We start from the raw sequence: 12,481 nt of genomic DNA, 5'->3' as shown, positions 1-12,481 counted from the left end.
TGTGTGTGTGTGTTTTCCTTTTATTCACACATTCTTGAAGGTACACTGGAGTTTCAAGTAAATACCTCAGTATATTATTACATACTGTGGTATTTACGTGAAACCCCAATGAATCTTCAAGAATGCTTAAGCTGTCGTATAAGAAACATGGGAATATTGTACTGAATGGTTACCATATGCACATACCATGTTATTGGCATGTTACTCCATACTACTTTACTACTATTACCATGGTACCATACCCAAAAAAACATGACCCTTTGATACCATGGTATTACCATTGTACATTTCTTTAAAAAAAAAAACATAGTAATGCCATAGTACTTAGAAATATGGTACTACATTATGACCTTATTCACATACCATGGTATTTACATAGTACTCAGCGTTTCTACAAAAATACCATGGTATTACTATTGTACGTTTCCAGAAATCATAATATCACCATGGTGCCATGCCTAAAAATATTACGTTTCTGTATAATACACTTTCATATGTTTCCTTTTCTGTTCGCACACACGCCATCTGAACATCAGATTTGTGCATGTGTTTCCAAAAGTGTAGGAGTGTATTTGTGTGTGTCTGGAAAAAGACGAGTCAGTGTCAGTGAGGCAGCAAAAATCTCTCCATTGTTTCTTTGATTATGCCACATTTCCTCCACTTTTGCCCCGTTGACCCTTTCACTACTGCATGACGCCGAGCATGATTCACTTTCCTTCTGCTGAATCACGTCTGGCTCTCTCAAAGAGCGCTCTCTTGCCTTTGTCCGTGACGTACTGGCGGCTCTTTTCCATTTGGTGATTTAGTGCAAAGCGTGACCATCTGAGATCCTCAGATCTCCATCCACAGAGCGTGAATCAGTCGGTTTCACACATACTTCTGCTCTGTGCCGAAACCTAGCGAGCTGATCTCCCCACGCAGATTTCACAACGGGTTCAACAGAAAACTGTTTGAGTTGTGCATCATAGATCACCATGGCTTTATCAGTGAGATCTGTGGTGGGGTGTTAAGAATTGTGCTATAATAAATAATAAATGCAACTCATTATATACACTACATATGCACTTTAAAAGAGACAGACATGTAGATGTTTGTCAAATATGTTTTCTCTCTTTTGGAGGATGGACATTGTTAAATTAAACCTTATTATATATATATATATAATATCATACTGCATTACAATTTGTTAAAGCTTTACTATAGATTAGCGGTGAACACTTTTATTATTTATTACTGTAATAATTTTCATTAGTAAGCATTGCTATATGATTAGAACTTTGTCTAGTGCTCTTATGAATGTTCACAAAGCTGACTTAACTAATAAACTGAATGAAATAGCATAGCCTTCTTCATGGCCATGTGTTTGCATATTTCATTCTTTTTTTGATAGGGCTTCAGATAATATCATGAAGATCACTGTGTTTGTCTTATTGAATATGGTATTCTGTCGGCAATAACATGCCCTTGCTCTCTATGGGCTTATTTTATATTACTGCTATTATTGTCAGTTTAAGTGCAGTGTTGCCAGGTATTGCTACAGAAGCAAGCCGCCCAAAAATAGTATAAACCAAAATAAGTTCAAGATGAAGATATCGCTAACCTGCAACTCCTCACTTTTTTTAAGTTCCTAAAGTGTCACATTAAGCGGGAAAAAAGACGCCCAATGACGCTTATAATAACTGGATCTGGCAACACAGCAGAGGCTGTGCCCGCTCTCTCAACCCCCCGTTCATGTGAATCATTTTCCATAATTTTCACACCACAGACACCGAACAATCTAGGCAAACCGTCTAAACTGAATTATACATGCAGACATTCATAGGAGGAGTTTTAAAGTGCTAATTAGCCATTCAGAGAACTTCTGATTCTATTTCTGAATATGAAAAAAGTCATACTACCTCAGAGACCTCATAGCTGGTCATTTATATCGCAATGAACGTTTCTTGCTTGCGAAATCTCGCTGCCTTGTTAGAAGGCAGCTCGCTAGGTTTTGGAACAGAGCCTTTGTTCTGTCTCAAACGCGCAGCCGCTTCTTCAGTCTGGTGAAGTCTTTCGCCGATCTCCACAGCCAGCTCTGCAGCTCTCGCAGAACCCAGAATCCCTCCACCTTCCGTGAGAAGTCATTCGGGACGGGATGGGACGACAACACGGGGGCCGCCAGCAAAGAGTGAACCTCAGCGTACTGATAAAGAAGCGAGAGAGGAGAGAGGCCGGCTTGAGATGAGGGAATGGAGCGAATAGGTCGACGAAGTTGGAGAGATGGCGACGAAAAGAGTACGGGATGCTTTCTGTATCCATCTCCGAATTTTAAAGCGGTGTAGTTCATGTTCAGTTGTATCGTTTTCTCTTCGTCCACACTCAATAGTCTTCTCCGTTTGCCCCATCTCTCCATTCCTTTCTCCTTCTCTCCCTCCTCTTTGCTCTCTCCTTCTTTTCTCCTTCCTCTCCTGCCCCTCTCTCTGTCCCGCTTGAGATCCACCCGAGTCGTTCCCTCTCTCACGCCCGAGGCGGACTGAATGCCTCGAGGCACGTAACTCCGCAGAGGAGCGGGGCTGTTCTCGCTCACGCCCTGAAACTGTGAGGACAGAAGTGGGGCGTATCCATGAGCGGGCGTGGAGGCCGGGAGGCTGGTGTACCCCAGGGCGTTCATCAGACCGGATATGGAGCCCAGCAGCCCGCTGAGGCCGGAGCAGAAGTGCAGGAGGGAGCTCTGGAGGTACGGACACAGGGTGGAGTGCGCCAGCTCCCTCACGGCACACAGGAGAACGCTGTACGCGCGCTGGTTCTGCGCCAGACGGGCGCCGTTCTCCAGCCCTCGCCACAAGTCCACCCGCGTGGCTGCGCTGGGAACGGACAGAGAGGAGCTGTTGGGACGTGGAGGGGAGAAACCGGGATCGCTGAACGGAGGGCCAAGATAGGACAGCTGGGGACCAGAGATGAGGAGAGAACATATTAATCAACAATTGATTCTGTTGCATTTTGGATGTCCTTTTAGAGTTATATCTTCGGAATGCAAATTAAGATATTTTTGATGAGTTCCGAGAGCTCTCTGACTCTCTCATAGACAGCAAGGTAACTACCACGATCAAGGTCCAGAAATGTAGCAAGGAGATCGGTAAAATAATCCATGTGACATCAGGGGTTCAACCGTAATTTTACGAAGCTACGAGAATACTTTTTGTACACAAAGAAAACTAAAATAACGACTTTATTCAACAATTCGTCTCCTCCGCGTCACCCTGGTGCCATTTTGGAGAGTATCTGCTGAACGCAAACAGCGTATGCTATTCTGTGTCAGCGACGCAGCTGACACATGTTCAGCGGATACTCTCCAAAATGGCACCAGGGTGATGCGGAGGAGACGAATTGTTGAATAAAGTCGTTATTTTCATTTTCTTTGTGTACAAAAAGTATTCTCGTAGCTTCGTAAAATATCGGTTGAACCCCTGATGTCACATGGATTATTTTAACGATCTTGCTATGTTTCTGGACGTTGATCGTGTAAGGACACTTGCTGTCTATGGGAGAGTCAGAGAGCTCTTGGATTTCATCAAAAATATCTTAATTTGTGTTCCGAAGATGAACGGAGGTCTTACGGGTTTGGAACGACATGAGGATGAGGAATTAATGACAGAATTTTAATTTTTGGGTGAACTATCCCTTTAAAATCAAAACTGGAGTTTTGTCATCTTTATTTTAGTCCCATTCCTGGAGCACCCCCAGCACTGCATGTTTTGCATGTCTCCTTAATCAAACACATCTGATTCAGGTCATCGGCTCATTAGCAGAGACTCCAAGACCTGAAACGGGTCAAAGCAGACATGCAAACTGTGTAGTGTTTAGGGGTTGAAAACCACTGTTCTAGTGCACTCTTAAAGGGCCAGTTCACTTCTGTCCTCATTTACTCATCCTCCGCTTGTTCCAAACCTGTTTGAGTTTCTTTCTTCTGCTGAACACCAAAAAATATGTTTTGAAGATTGTTGAATGGTTTCGTGAAGAACCTTTCACATCCATGGAATCTTTCCATTGCACAAAAGCTTCTTTATAGTGGAAAAAAGTTATTTGGATTAATGACATGTTCTTCACACTAAGAAAAAATGGTTCTTTCAAGAACTGTTAATTTAAAGGTTCTGGAAAACCAACAATGTTCTTCTATTGCATCTCTACAAAAACCCCTTTTGGAAGCTTTATATTTATACTTTATAACTCCTAAAAGTTGACTAAATAAATGTAAATATATACTTAAAAAAAAAATTTTTTTTAAGTAAATTGCTTTATAGACTATGGAAGTTTGTTTCTGCCACTGAATAAAAATAAAGGTAATTGTGACTTTTTATATAACAATTCTGACTTTTTTTCTTGCAATTGCTAGTTTACATGGACTTTTTTCTCAAAATTGTGAGATATAAACTTGCAATTGTGAGTTACAAAGTCAGAATTGTGTGATATAAACTCACAAATGTAAGAAAACAGTCTTTTTCCCCTCAGAATTAGACTTTAGAACTCAATTGCGAGTTCATATCTCTTGGAAATAAATAAAATAATAATAATAATAATTCATTACATTTATATAGCGCTTTTCTAGGCACTCAAAGCGCTTTACATTGTCAGGGGGTATCTCCTCATCCACCACCAGTGTGCAGCATCCACCTGGATGATGCGACGGCAGCCATAGTGTGCCGAACGCCCATCACACACCAGCTTATTGGTGGAGAGGAGACAGAGTGATGAAGCCAATCAGCAGATATGGGGATTGTTAGGAGGCCATGATGATCAGAGGCCAATGGGCAAATTTGACCAGGATGCCGAGGTCACTAACACCTCTAGTCTTTTCAAAAGACATCCTGGGATTTTTAATGACCACAGAGAGTCAGGACCTCGGTTTAACGTCTCATCCGAAGGACGGTGCTTGTTGACAGTATAGTGTCCCCGTCACTACACTGGGGCGTTAGGACCCACACAGACTACAGGGTGAGCACCCCCTGCTGGCCTCACTAACACCTCTTCCAGCAGCAACCTAGTTTTCCCAGGAGGTCTCCCATCCAGGTACTGACCAGGCTCAGCCCAGCTTAGCTTCAGTGGGCAACCAGTCTTGGGCTACAGGGTGATATGGCTGCCAATAAACTTGATCTTGAGATAAACTTGGAATTGCGAGAAGAAAAGTCCAAATTTGTGAGCTTTATATCATGCAATTCTGACTTTATAACTCGCAATAAGTTTATATCACGCAATTCTGAGAAAAAAGTAAGAATTGTGAGATGCAAACTGCGATTGCAAGAAAAAAAAGTCGGAATTGTGAGATAAAATTCGGAATTACCTCTTTTTGTTTTTTATTCAGTGGTGGAAACAAGCTTCCATACTCGACTAAGAATGTCCTTTTAAATATTAAATGCATCTGCCACTGATGAGAAAGTTGCAGATTAGGAGATGGTTGTTTGTTCCTTTTGTTGGTCTGTTTGGGATAGTTCCACCCAAAAATGAACATTCTGTCATCGTTTACTCACCGTCATCTTGAGCCAAACCTGTATGACTTAGTTTCTTTTGTGGGACATGAAGAAGACAATGGAAAATAAATGGTAACCAAAAACTGTTTGGTTGCCAACATGCTTCAGAATATCTTCTTTCACGTTCCACAGAAGAAAGAACGTCATACAGGTTTGAAACTTCATGAGAGTGAGCAAACGATGACAGAATGTTCATTTTTGGGTGGAACTATTTCTTTAAAGTCACAATGAAATGGAAGAAGCAACAGATTTTTGGTTCTGTATTGTGACATCCGAATGCAACAGATTAATCGATCGGGAACTTGGCTTTACGTATCAGTCGATTGGATTTTGAAATGCGGGCCTTTCACTCAAAGTGGAGGCACATAAGCGTGAGTTTTCAGGAGTTCAAGCACACTAAATGATCGGAGAAGTTCTACGTACGTCACCAGAGAGAACTCTTGTCATTTTACTGGAAAGATCCAGCTTTGATTTTTTAATTTACGGTAACACTTTAGGGACCAATTCTCACTATTAACTAGTTGCTTATTAGCATGCATGTTACCAGCATGTTTATTAGTACTTCCGTCATGACAACTCTTGGAGGGATTGGCATGGTAATGTACATGGCAATGTTAATGTATTTGGTCTTGGTGGAATAGATCTGCTACGCTGCTGCTGCTGCGGCAGAGCAAGTACCGAGACTTGCTACTGACAATACATCCACAACATGCTGCTGTGAGCATGTAAGAAATACTGCTGCTGCAAATATAACATGAATGAAATAACCCCCATATAGCATACATTAATCACCTCGTAGCAGATCTATACAGGTGGAGCTGGGGAAGGTGAAGGGTTTCTGAAGCAAGCTGCGACTGCTACGGCAAGCACTAGTCATATATTTGAATGTTGAGCAGCGAGCTCATTGGCTACCGATACAGGAGAGAACCAATCAGCTGTGCATGTGATAATGATGTCATTAGGTCAGATTGAGTTAGACCTATCGGACTGCGCCATCTAGAGTTTCATGCCAGAACTCTGTATTTATAAAGCACATATAAATGTCTTATTCTGCGTGACCATATTTTAGATCCCTTAATCCACCCCATATCTAAACTTAACAATTACGTTACTATTAATAAGCAACAAATTAGAAGTTTATTGAGGCAAAATATGTAGTTAGTAGTGTAAACTGGTCCCCAAAATAAAAGTGTGACCAAAGTTGATCACAGTAAGATCTTTAATGTGCATTTAGTAGACAGATGGTGAATTTTGTGGATGTGTCCCTCCACAACGTCCTGTTTCAACAGCAAGTAAACACAGTACATAAAACTACTATCAAACAGTTAGACGGGTCTTTATACACCATCACCAGGCAAAAGGAGATACTAGAAATGAATAATTAAAACTATACAGTCAGGAGATAAAAAAGCTGGGAAGAGCATCCACAGGAAAACATCTGTAAACAAAAGCATCCCATTTATCGTCACTCACACACACACACACACACACACACTCTCTCACACAGTGACTTACGTAAGTGTCTCTGATCTCCTTCAGCTGGTGGTCCAGGTATTTGGTCAGCTCGTATGTTCTCTCTATGGAGCTCCTCTCATGGGACAGGACGAGCGTTCGGTCCAGCACCTGAGCGAACCCAACCGCAGCCAATAACAGCAGCAACACAGCCACCTGATCGACTGAAAACAGGGATTTAAGTGAGAATGCACACTTGGCAATTTCATGTCTTGCCTGGAGCATTTTTGCCAATTCATGTTGGGAAATGCTTTAACTTAAAAAAACTCAACTGAGGACTGTGATATTGTTTGAGAAATAGCAGGCAGAGAAAATCTGTCTGTAATCAGCTCCGGATAAATGTTTGGTTTATAAGCGTTCACACAAATGATGGTGTGTCATTTTTGTAATACGGTGGTTTTAGCTGTAATTCTTTTGAGGTATTCAAACTAAAATAGTTCGTTTTATGTTATATTTTGATTATAGAGGTTACAATTTCATGCGGCTTTATCTGGCACTGCCTCTGCTACTGTCTCTGGTAGAGTTTGTTTATAGAGATAGAGAAGTTCTGCACAGGATTATTAAACGGATTTATGTTCATGGGTCACAAAAGGTTGAAATAAATTTTACATACAGTATATTATACTAATACGTTTTCATGTATCTCTACTGCTTAAATGTCCCTTTACAATATTTTTAATGCATGTTATTGTGAGTAATTCATTCATGCATGCATTTAATTTCTAAAAAAAAACTGTTTTTACTAAATTTGTGTTTTAATCAAAATATCATAACTCAATATTCCAATAAGTCTCCGCCTTACTTTCTTTTTCTTTTCAGTAATCTGTTTCACTAAGATGTATGTCACAATAAGGAAGAAAAGATCTGTCACTTACGTTTCATCATGACTTTATGAGTAGTAATGAGATCTTTTTATGATAGCAATGCAATACAGTGGCCCCAAATGTGTTTGAATACATAATCTATATTTAATATCGTCCAAAAGTCATGACATAAATAAAATTAAATTTTTGCAATTGAATTGTTTTTCTCAGAGCTATTTTTGCAAAGACTATATTTTTGCATATCATCACATTAACTATCAACAGGATTCAAACAGAAACTGTTTTTAACAGTGCATCTATTCTTTTAATAATTTGACAAGTAACAGTTCTGTGCTTTTTTTGTTTTTGAGCTCAGGGGTATGAGTGTGTGTGTGGTCCTCTGCTCTGGGACATGTTTTTGTTTTGGAGTGTGTGTGTGTGTGTGTCTGTGTGTGTGTGAGTGAGTGTGTGTGTGTGTGTGTGTGTGTGTCTGTGTGTGTGTGTGTGTGTCTGTGTGTGTCTGTGTGTGTGTGTGTGTGTCTGTGTGTGTCTGTGTGTGTGTGTGTGTGTCTGTGTGTGTCTGTGTGTGTGTGTGTGTGTCTGTGTGTGTCTGTGTGTGTGTGTGTGTGTCTGTGTGTGTCTGTGTGTGTGTGTGTGTGTCTGTGTGTGTCTGTGTGTGTGTGTGTGTGTCTGTGTGTGTCTGTGTGTGTGTGTGTGTGTCTGTGTGTGTCTGTGTGTGTGTGTGTGTGTCTGTGTGTGTCTGTGTGTGTGTGTGTGTGTCTGTGTGTGTCTGTGTGTGTGTGTGTGTGTCTGTGTGTGTCTGTGTGTGTGTGTGTGTGTCTGTGTGTGTCTGTGTGTGTGTGTGTGTGTGTGTGTGTAGGTTTCTGTTTTGGATTATGAGTATATACATGCCTGTACACAGACCAGTGCATTTGCTACATTGGGAATTGAGCATGAGTGTGTGAATGTGCCCATCCAGAGAGCCTTTTAGACCTGAAGTCACACTGGGAAAATGGCAGCAAATGAGAACGAACTGCCAAACTTCAGAAAGGGTCACGCAGTGCTCCAATTATGAGTGTGTGCGAGCCTCGGGGAGTCATCCGGCACAAACACATCTCACATCATGTCTCTCTTCTCTCTCTTTTTTGTGTCAAGCATTCAGAGGAACATGGCAGAGATGTGTAATTACTTGTTTGAGGCATTGTGTTTTCAACAGGTGTGAAATATGTGCGCCTCCTCCCCTCCGCTGTTCCTTTTCATCTCTGTTCGTCTCCTCTTCTTGAACCTCACGTCCATTTTTCCTCAATCTTTTCTTCTCCCAGGTTTTTTTTTCTCGCTGTCACACATTGTTTCTCTCTCCTTCCCCTCATATTCCCCCTGTCAAGTTTTCCAGGTTGTTTTTCATGTTCTCACACATGCCTAAGTTTCCTCCCCTTCTTTAAAGTGGTTTATCTCTTTTTTGCCCCCGGCCAAAATAACAACAGCTTATTAATCTCGATTAGCCCCGCCAGTTTTTCTTTTCTGCGCCGTTCCTCTCTTTTCTCTCTCTAATGCACTCATTCTTCTTCAAGAGCTAGGAATTCTCATGCAACACTCGTCTAAAACGCTATACCTAAAACACACACACACTCATGACGACACACCTTTTTCTCAACCCAAGGTCACAGTAATCATCCAAGTGTCTCTGTTAGATCAGTAGCAGGGTGTGGAAGAGTTCAGCAGTGCATCTCAGATGCATCCAAAATCCTGATTCAATGCAACAGGCTTATTGAAAACATCAGATATTCTGAAATCTTCCATTAAAGTCTTAGAAACATTGACTGACATCGTATTCGTATTAGAACTGTCTTTTGTTCCAATGAATAACTGGATAAGAGCACCCCGAGGAACATTTTATTGCTCCAAGGTTTCTCTTTCAGAGCTCAGAAGACTGTATTTCGTTTCATTAAAGCATTAAGATCATGTCAGATATTTCTGCTATTATATTTCCAAAGAGAAATAGTAATAGACAACTGGTATTGTGTAATATAAAAATAAAGGTCCTTTATTGGCATCAATGGTTCCATAAAGAACTCTTAACATCTTTAGATTTGGACAAAACAGTGAAAAAACAAACAAACACAAAACACACTCTTTACAGTGGAAAAAAGTTTCTTTAGGTTATTAAAATGATTCTTTTTAAGAACTGTTTACTGAAAAGTTCTTACAGGAACCCAAAACGGCTCTTTTATGGCATCCACTGCACTGAAACTTTTATTTTTAAGAGTTTGAGAGCTTTAAAATAACATTGATTTATGACCTCTGACAAATTTTATTTCATACACTGCAAAAAATGCTTTTTTACCTAGTTTTTTTGGTCTTGTTTTCAGCCAAAATATCTAAAAATTCTTAAATCAAGAAGGATTTTCTGGACACGTACAAATTATTGTCTTGTTTTCAGCCAAAATATCTAAAAATTCTTAAATCAAGAAGGATTTTCTGGACACGTACAAATTATTGTCTTGTTTTCAGAAAAAAACAAGTCAAAATTAAATGAGTTTTTGCTTAGAACAAGCAAAATAATCTTATTTCAAACAGAAAACAAGATTATTTTGCTTACCCCATTGGCAGGTTATGTTGCTTGTTTCAGGCAAAAACTCACTTAATTTTGACATGTTTTTTCTGAAAACAAGAGAATAATTAGTCTTCTTGATTTAAGAAATTTTAAATATTTTGGCTGGAAACAAGACAAAAAAACTCGGTAAGAAAATCATTTTTTTGCAGTGTATTCAGATCTCTGAATTTTGATCACAGGCTCTGATATCTTGGTTTCCAGAGACTTTGAGATCTCTTCTGAAACTCTCTGAGACTAATTGAAAAAAAAAAATAAATAAACTTTTGAAATCTTTATTTTGAATAGTTTGAGATTTTAGAGCTTTAAAATAATGTTGATTTATGCCCTCCGAAAAATTGTATTTTATCATCTCTGAATTTTGTCCGCAGGCTTTGGTATCTCTGTTTCAAGAGAGAGATGTCTTCTGAAACAAATTGAAGATGAATCGAAGACATATGAGACAAATAGAGGTTCATTGATGGTTCCACGAAGAACCTTTAACATTCATAAAACCTTGCCACCGTACAAAAGGTTCTTAATAATGGAAAAAGGTTCTTTAAATTATCTAAATGTTCTTCACACTAATAATTCTTTTAAGAACTGTTCTCTGAAAGGTTCTTCGATAGCATCACTGTGAAAACCCCAGTTTTTGAATCTTTATTTCTAAGAATGTTTAGGATCTTTTTCTCTGCAAACACCTGGAGAAGCAGATGCAATTGAGATATTAAAGATAACTCATTTATTATTTTTCTTTCTTACGAAAGTAGGCACCACAAACCAATAACATTATTGTTCTGATGTCCATTTTAGACTTTTTCGGTAACACTTTATTTTAGGGTCTCTTAACTAGTTGCTTATTAGCATGCATATTACTAGAATATTAGCCATTTATTAGTAGTAATTAAGCACATATTAATGCCTTATTCTACATGACCTTATTCTACATCCCTAATCAATACCTAAACTTAACAACTACCTTACTAACTATTAATAAACATGAGGGAAAATTCGTAGTTAATAGTGAATAAGTGTTCCCTATTCTAAAGTGTTACCACGTTTTCTAAACTTGTTCTAAAGGAAATATTGATTTGGATGAACTTCGAAAGGCAGAAATCGTAACTCTGATTGCTTAGAAAACTACAACAACAACAACCGGCACGACTTGGCATTATATTTACAACATTTTCTTAAGGTTACCATCTATCAGCTTGAGCAAAGATAGCAGTGGTGATTCTTAACAAACACAAACAATTCAACTCTGTTGATTCGGGAACTGCAGTTTTTCTCATGGCATAGTAGATCTTATCGAGAATCACATGAAGAATGTCCTTCTCTCTCGTTGCTTATTTGGATGTGAGCACAACAGCTCAAAAACAGAGCACTGGCATATTTACATAACCCCTGAAACCAACTTTATTGAATAACAGCGGCTTTCATTAGGATGGATCTGCATGTGTGTGTGTGTGTGTGTGTGTGTGTGTGTGTGTTAGCCTCTCGCCTTCCATCTTCTGACTGATTTGTTGCCTCTGTGTTAACACTAAACAGACGATGCTCCGAGGCTCCAGTCAACAATACCAAGAATTCAGCATTATGGTGCAATATCATAAAACATGTTCCCTCCTATCACATCATATAAAGTTATATTGCCCATATGATGGGCTGGTCAGTTCGGTGCACAAAGAGTCTAGTCGTTCATATTCATGAGCGAGAGTGTGTGTGTGTGTGTGTGTTTGTGAAGGGGGTCAGGGTCATGTTGTGTGTCTGTGTACAGTTAAAGTAGAGATTTATGTGCAGTCTGCACTCAATCAAACGTGCATTCCTTCACTGACTACACACACACACACACACATGCAGGGCACTAGATGGATGTTAGAATATAAATGCATTTTACATACACGATTGACATCCGGCGATTGTTTCTAGATGCATGCATCAAAGCACGTTTCACTCGCTCATTCACACACTTGCTCTCTGTGATCTCTACAAGGCGACACACACTCCCTGTGGATATTTAGTTTGAATTTTAAATGGATGGAAGTTGGCCTGAAACGTCGTCCTTCAGAGCGAAG

At 39.6% G+C, this 12,481-nt stretch overlaps 1 protein-coding gene across 1 annotated transcript in view; it reads right to left on the bottom strand.

Moving 5' to 3' along the window:
* Window positions 1–1,213: 1,213 nt before the first annotated feature.
* The window catches only part of clcf1 (cardiotrophin-like cytokine factor 1), a 14,141-nt gene continuing 2,873 nt past the window's right edge, over window positions 1,214–12,481 (bottom strand). The window contains exons 2-3 of the mRNA XM_016471477.1: window positions 7,020–7,180; window positions 1,214–2,923 (exon numbers count right to left, since the gene is read on the bottom strand). Coding sequence (XP_016326963.1) covers window positions 2,015–2,923; window positions 7,020–7,180 — 1,070 coding nt within the window. The 3' untranslated portion in view covers window positions 1,214–2,014. The remainder of the gene's footprint in view (window positions 2,924–7,019; window positions 7,181–12,481) is intronic.

This window comes from Sinocyclocheilus anshuiensis, unplaced genomic scaffold, assembly GCF_001515605.1.
Source record: "Sinocyclocheilus anshuiensis isolate Anshui unplaced genomic scaffold, SAMN03320099.WGS_v1.1 scaffold84, whole genome shotgun sequence".
Lineage (NCBI taxonomy): Eukaryota > Metazoa > Chordata > Actinopteri > Cypriniformes > Cyprinidae > Sinocyclocheilus > Sinocyclocheilus anshuiensis.
This window is presented reverse-complemented; position numbering and strand designations above follow the sequence as displayed.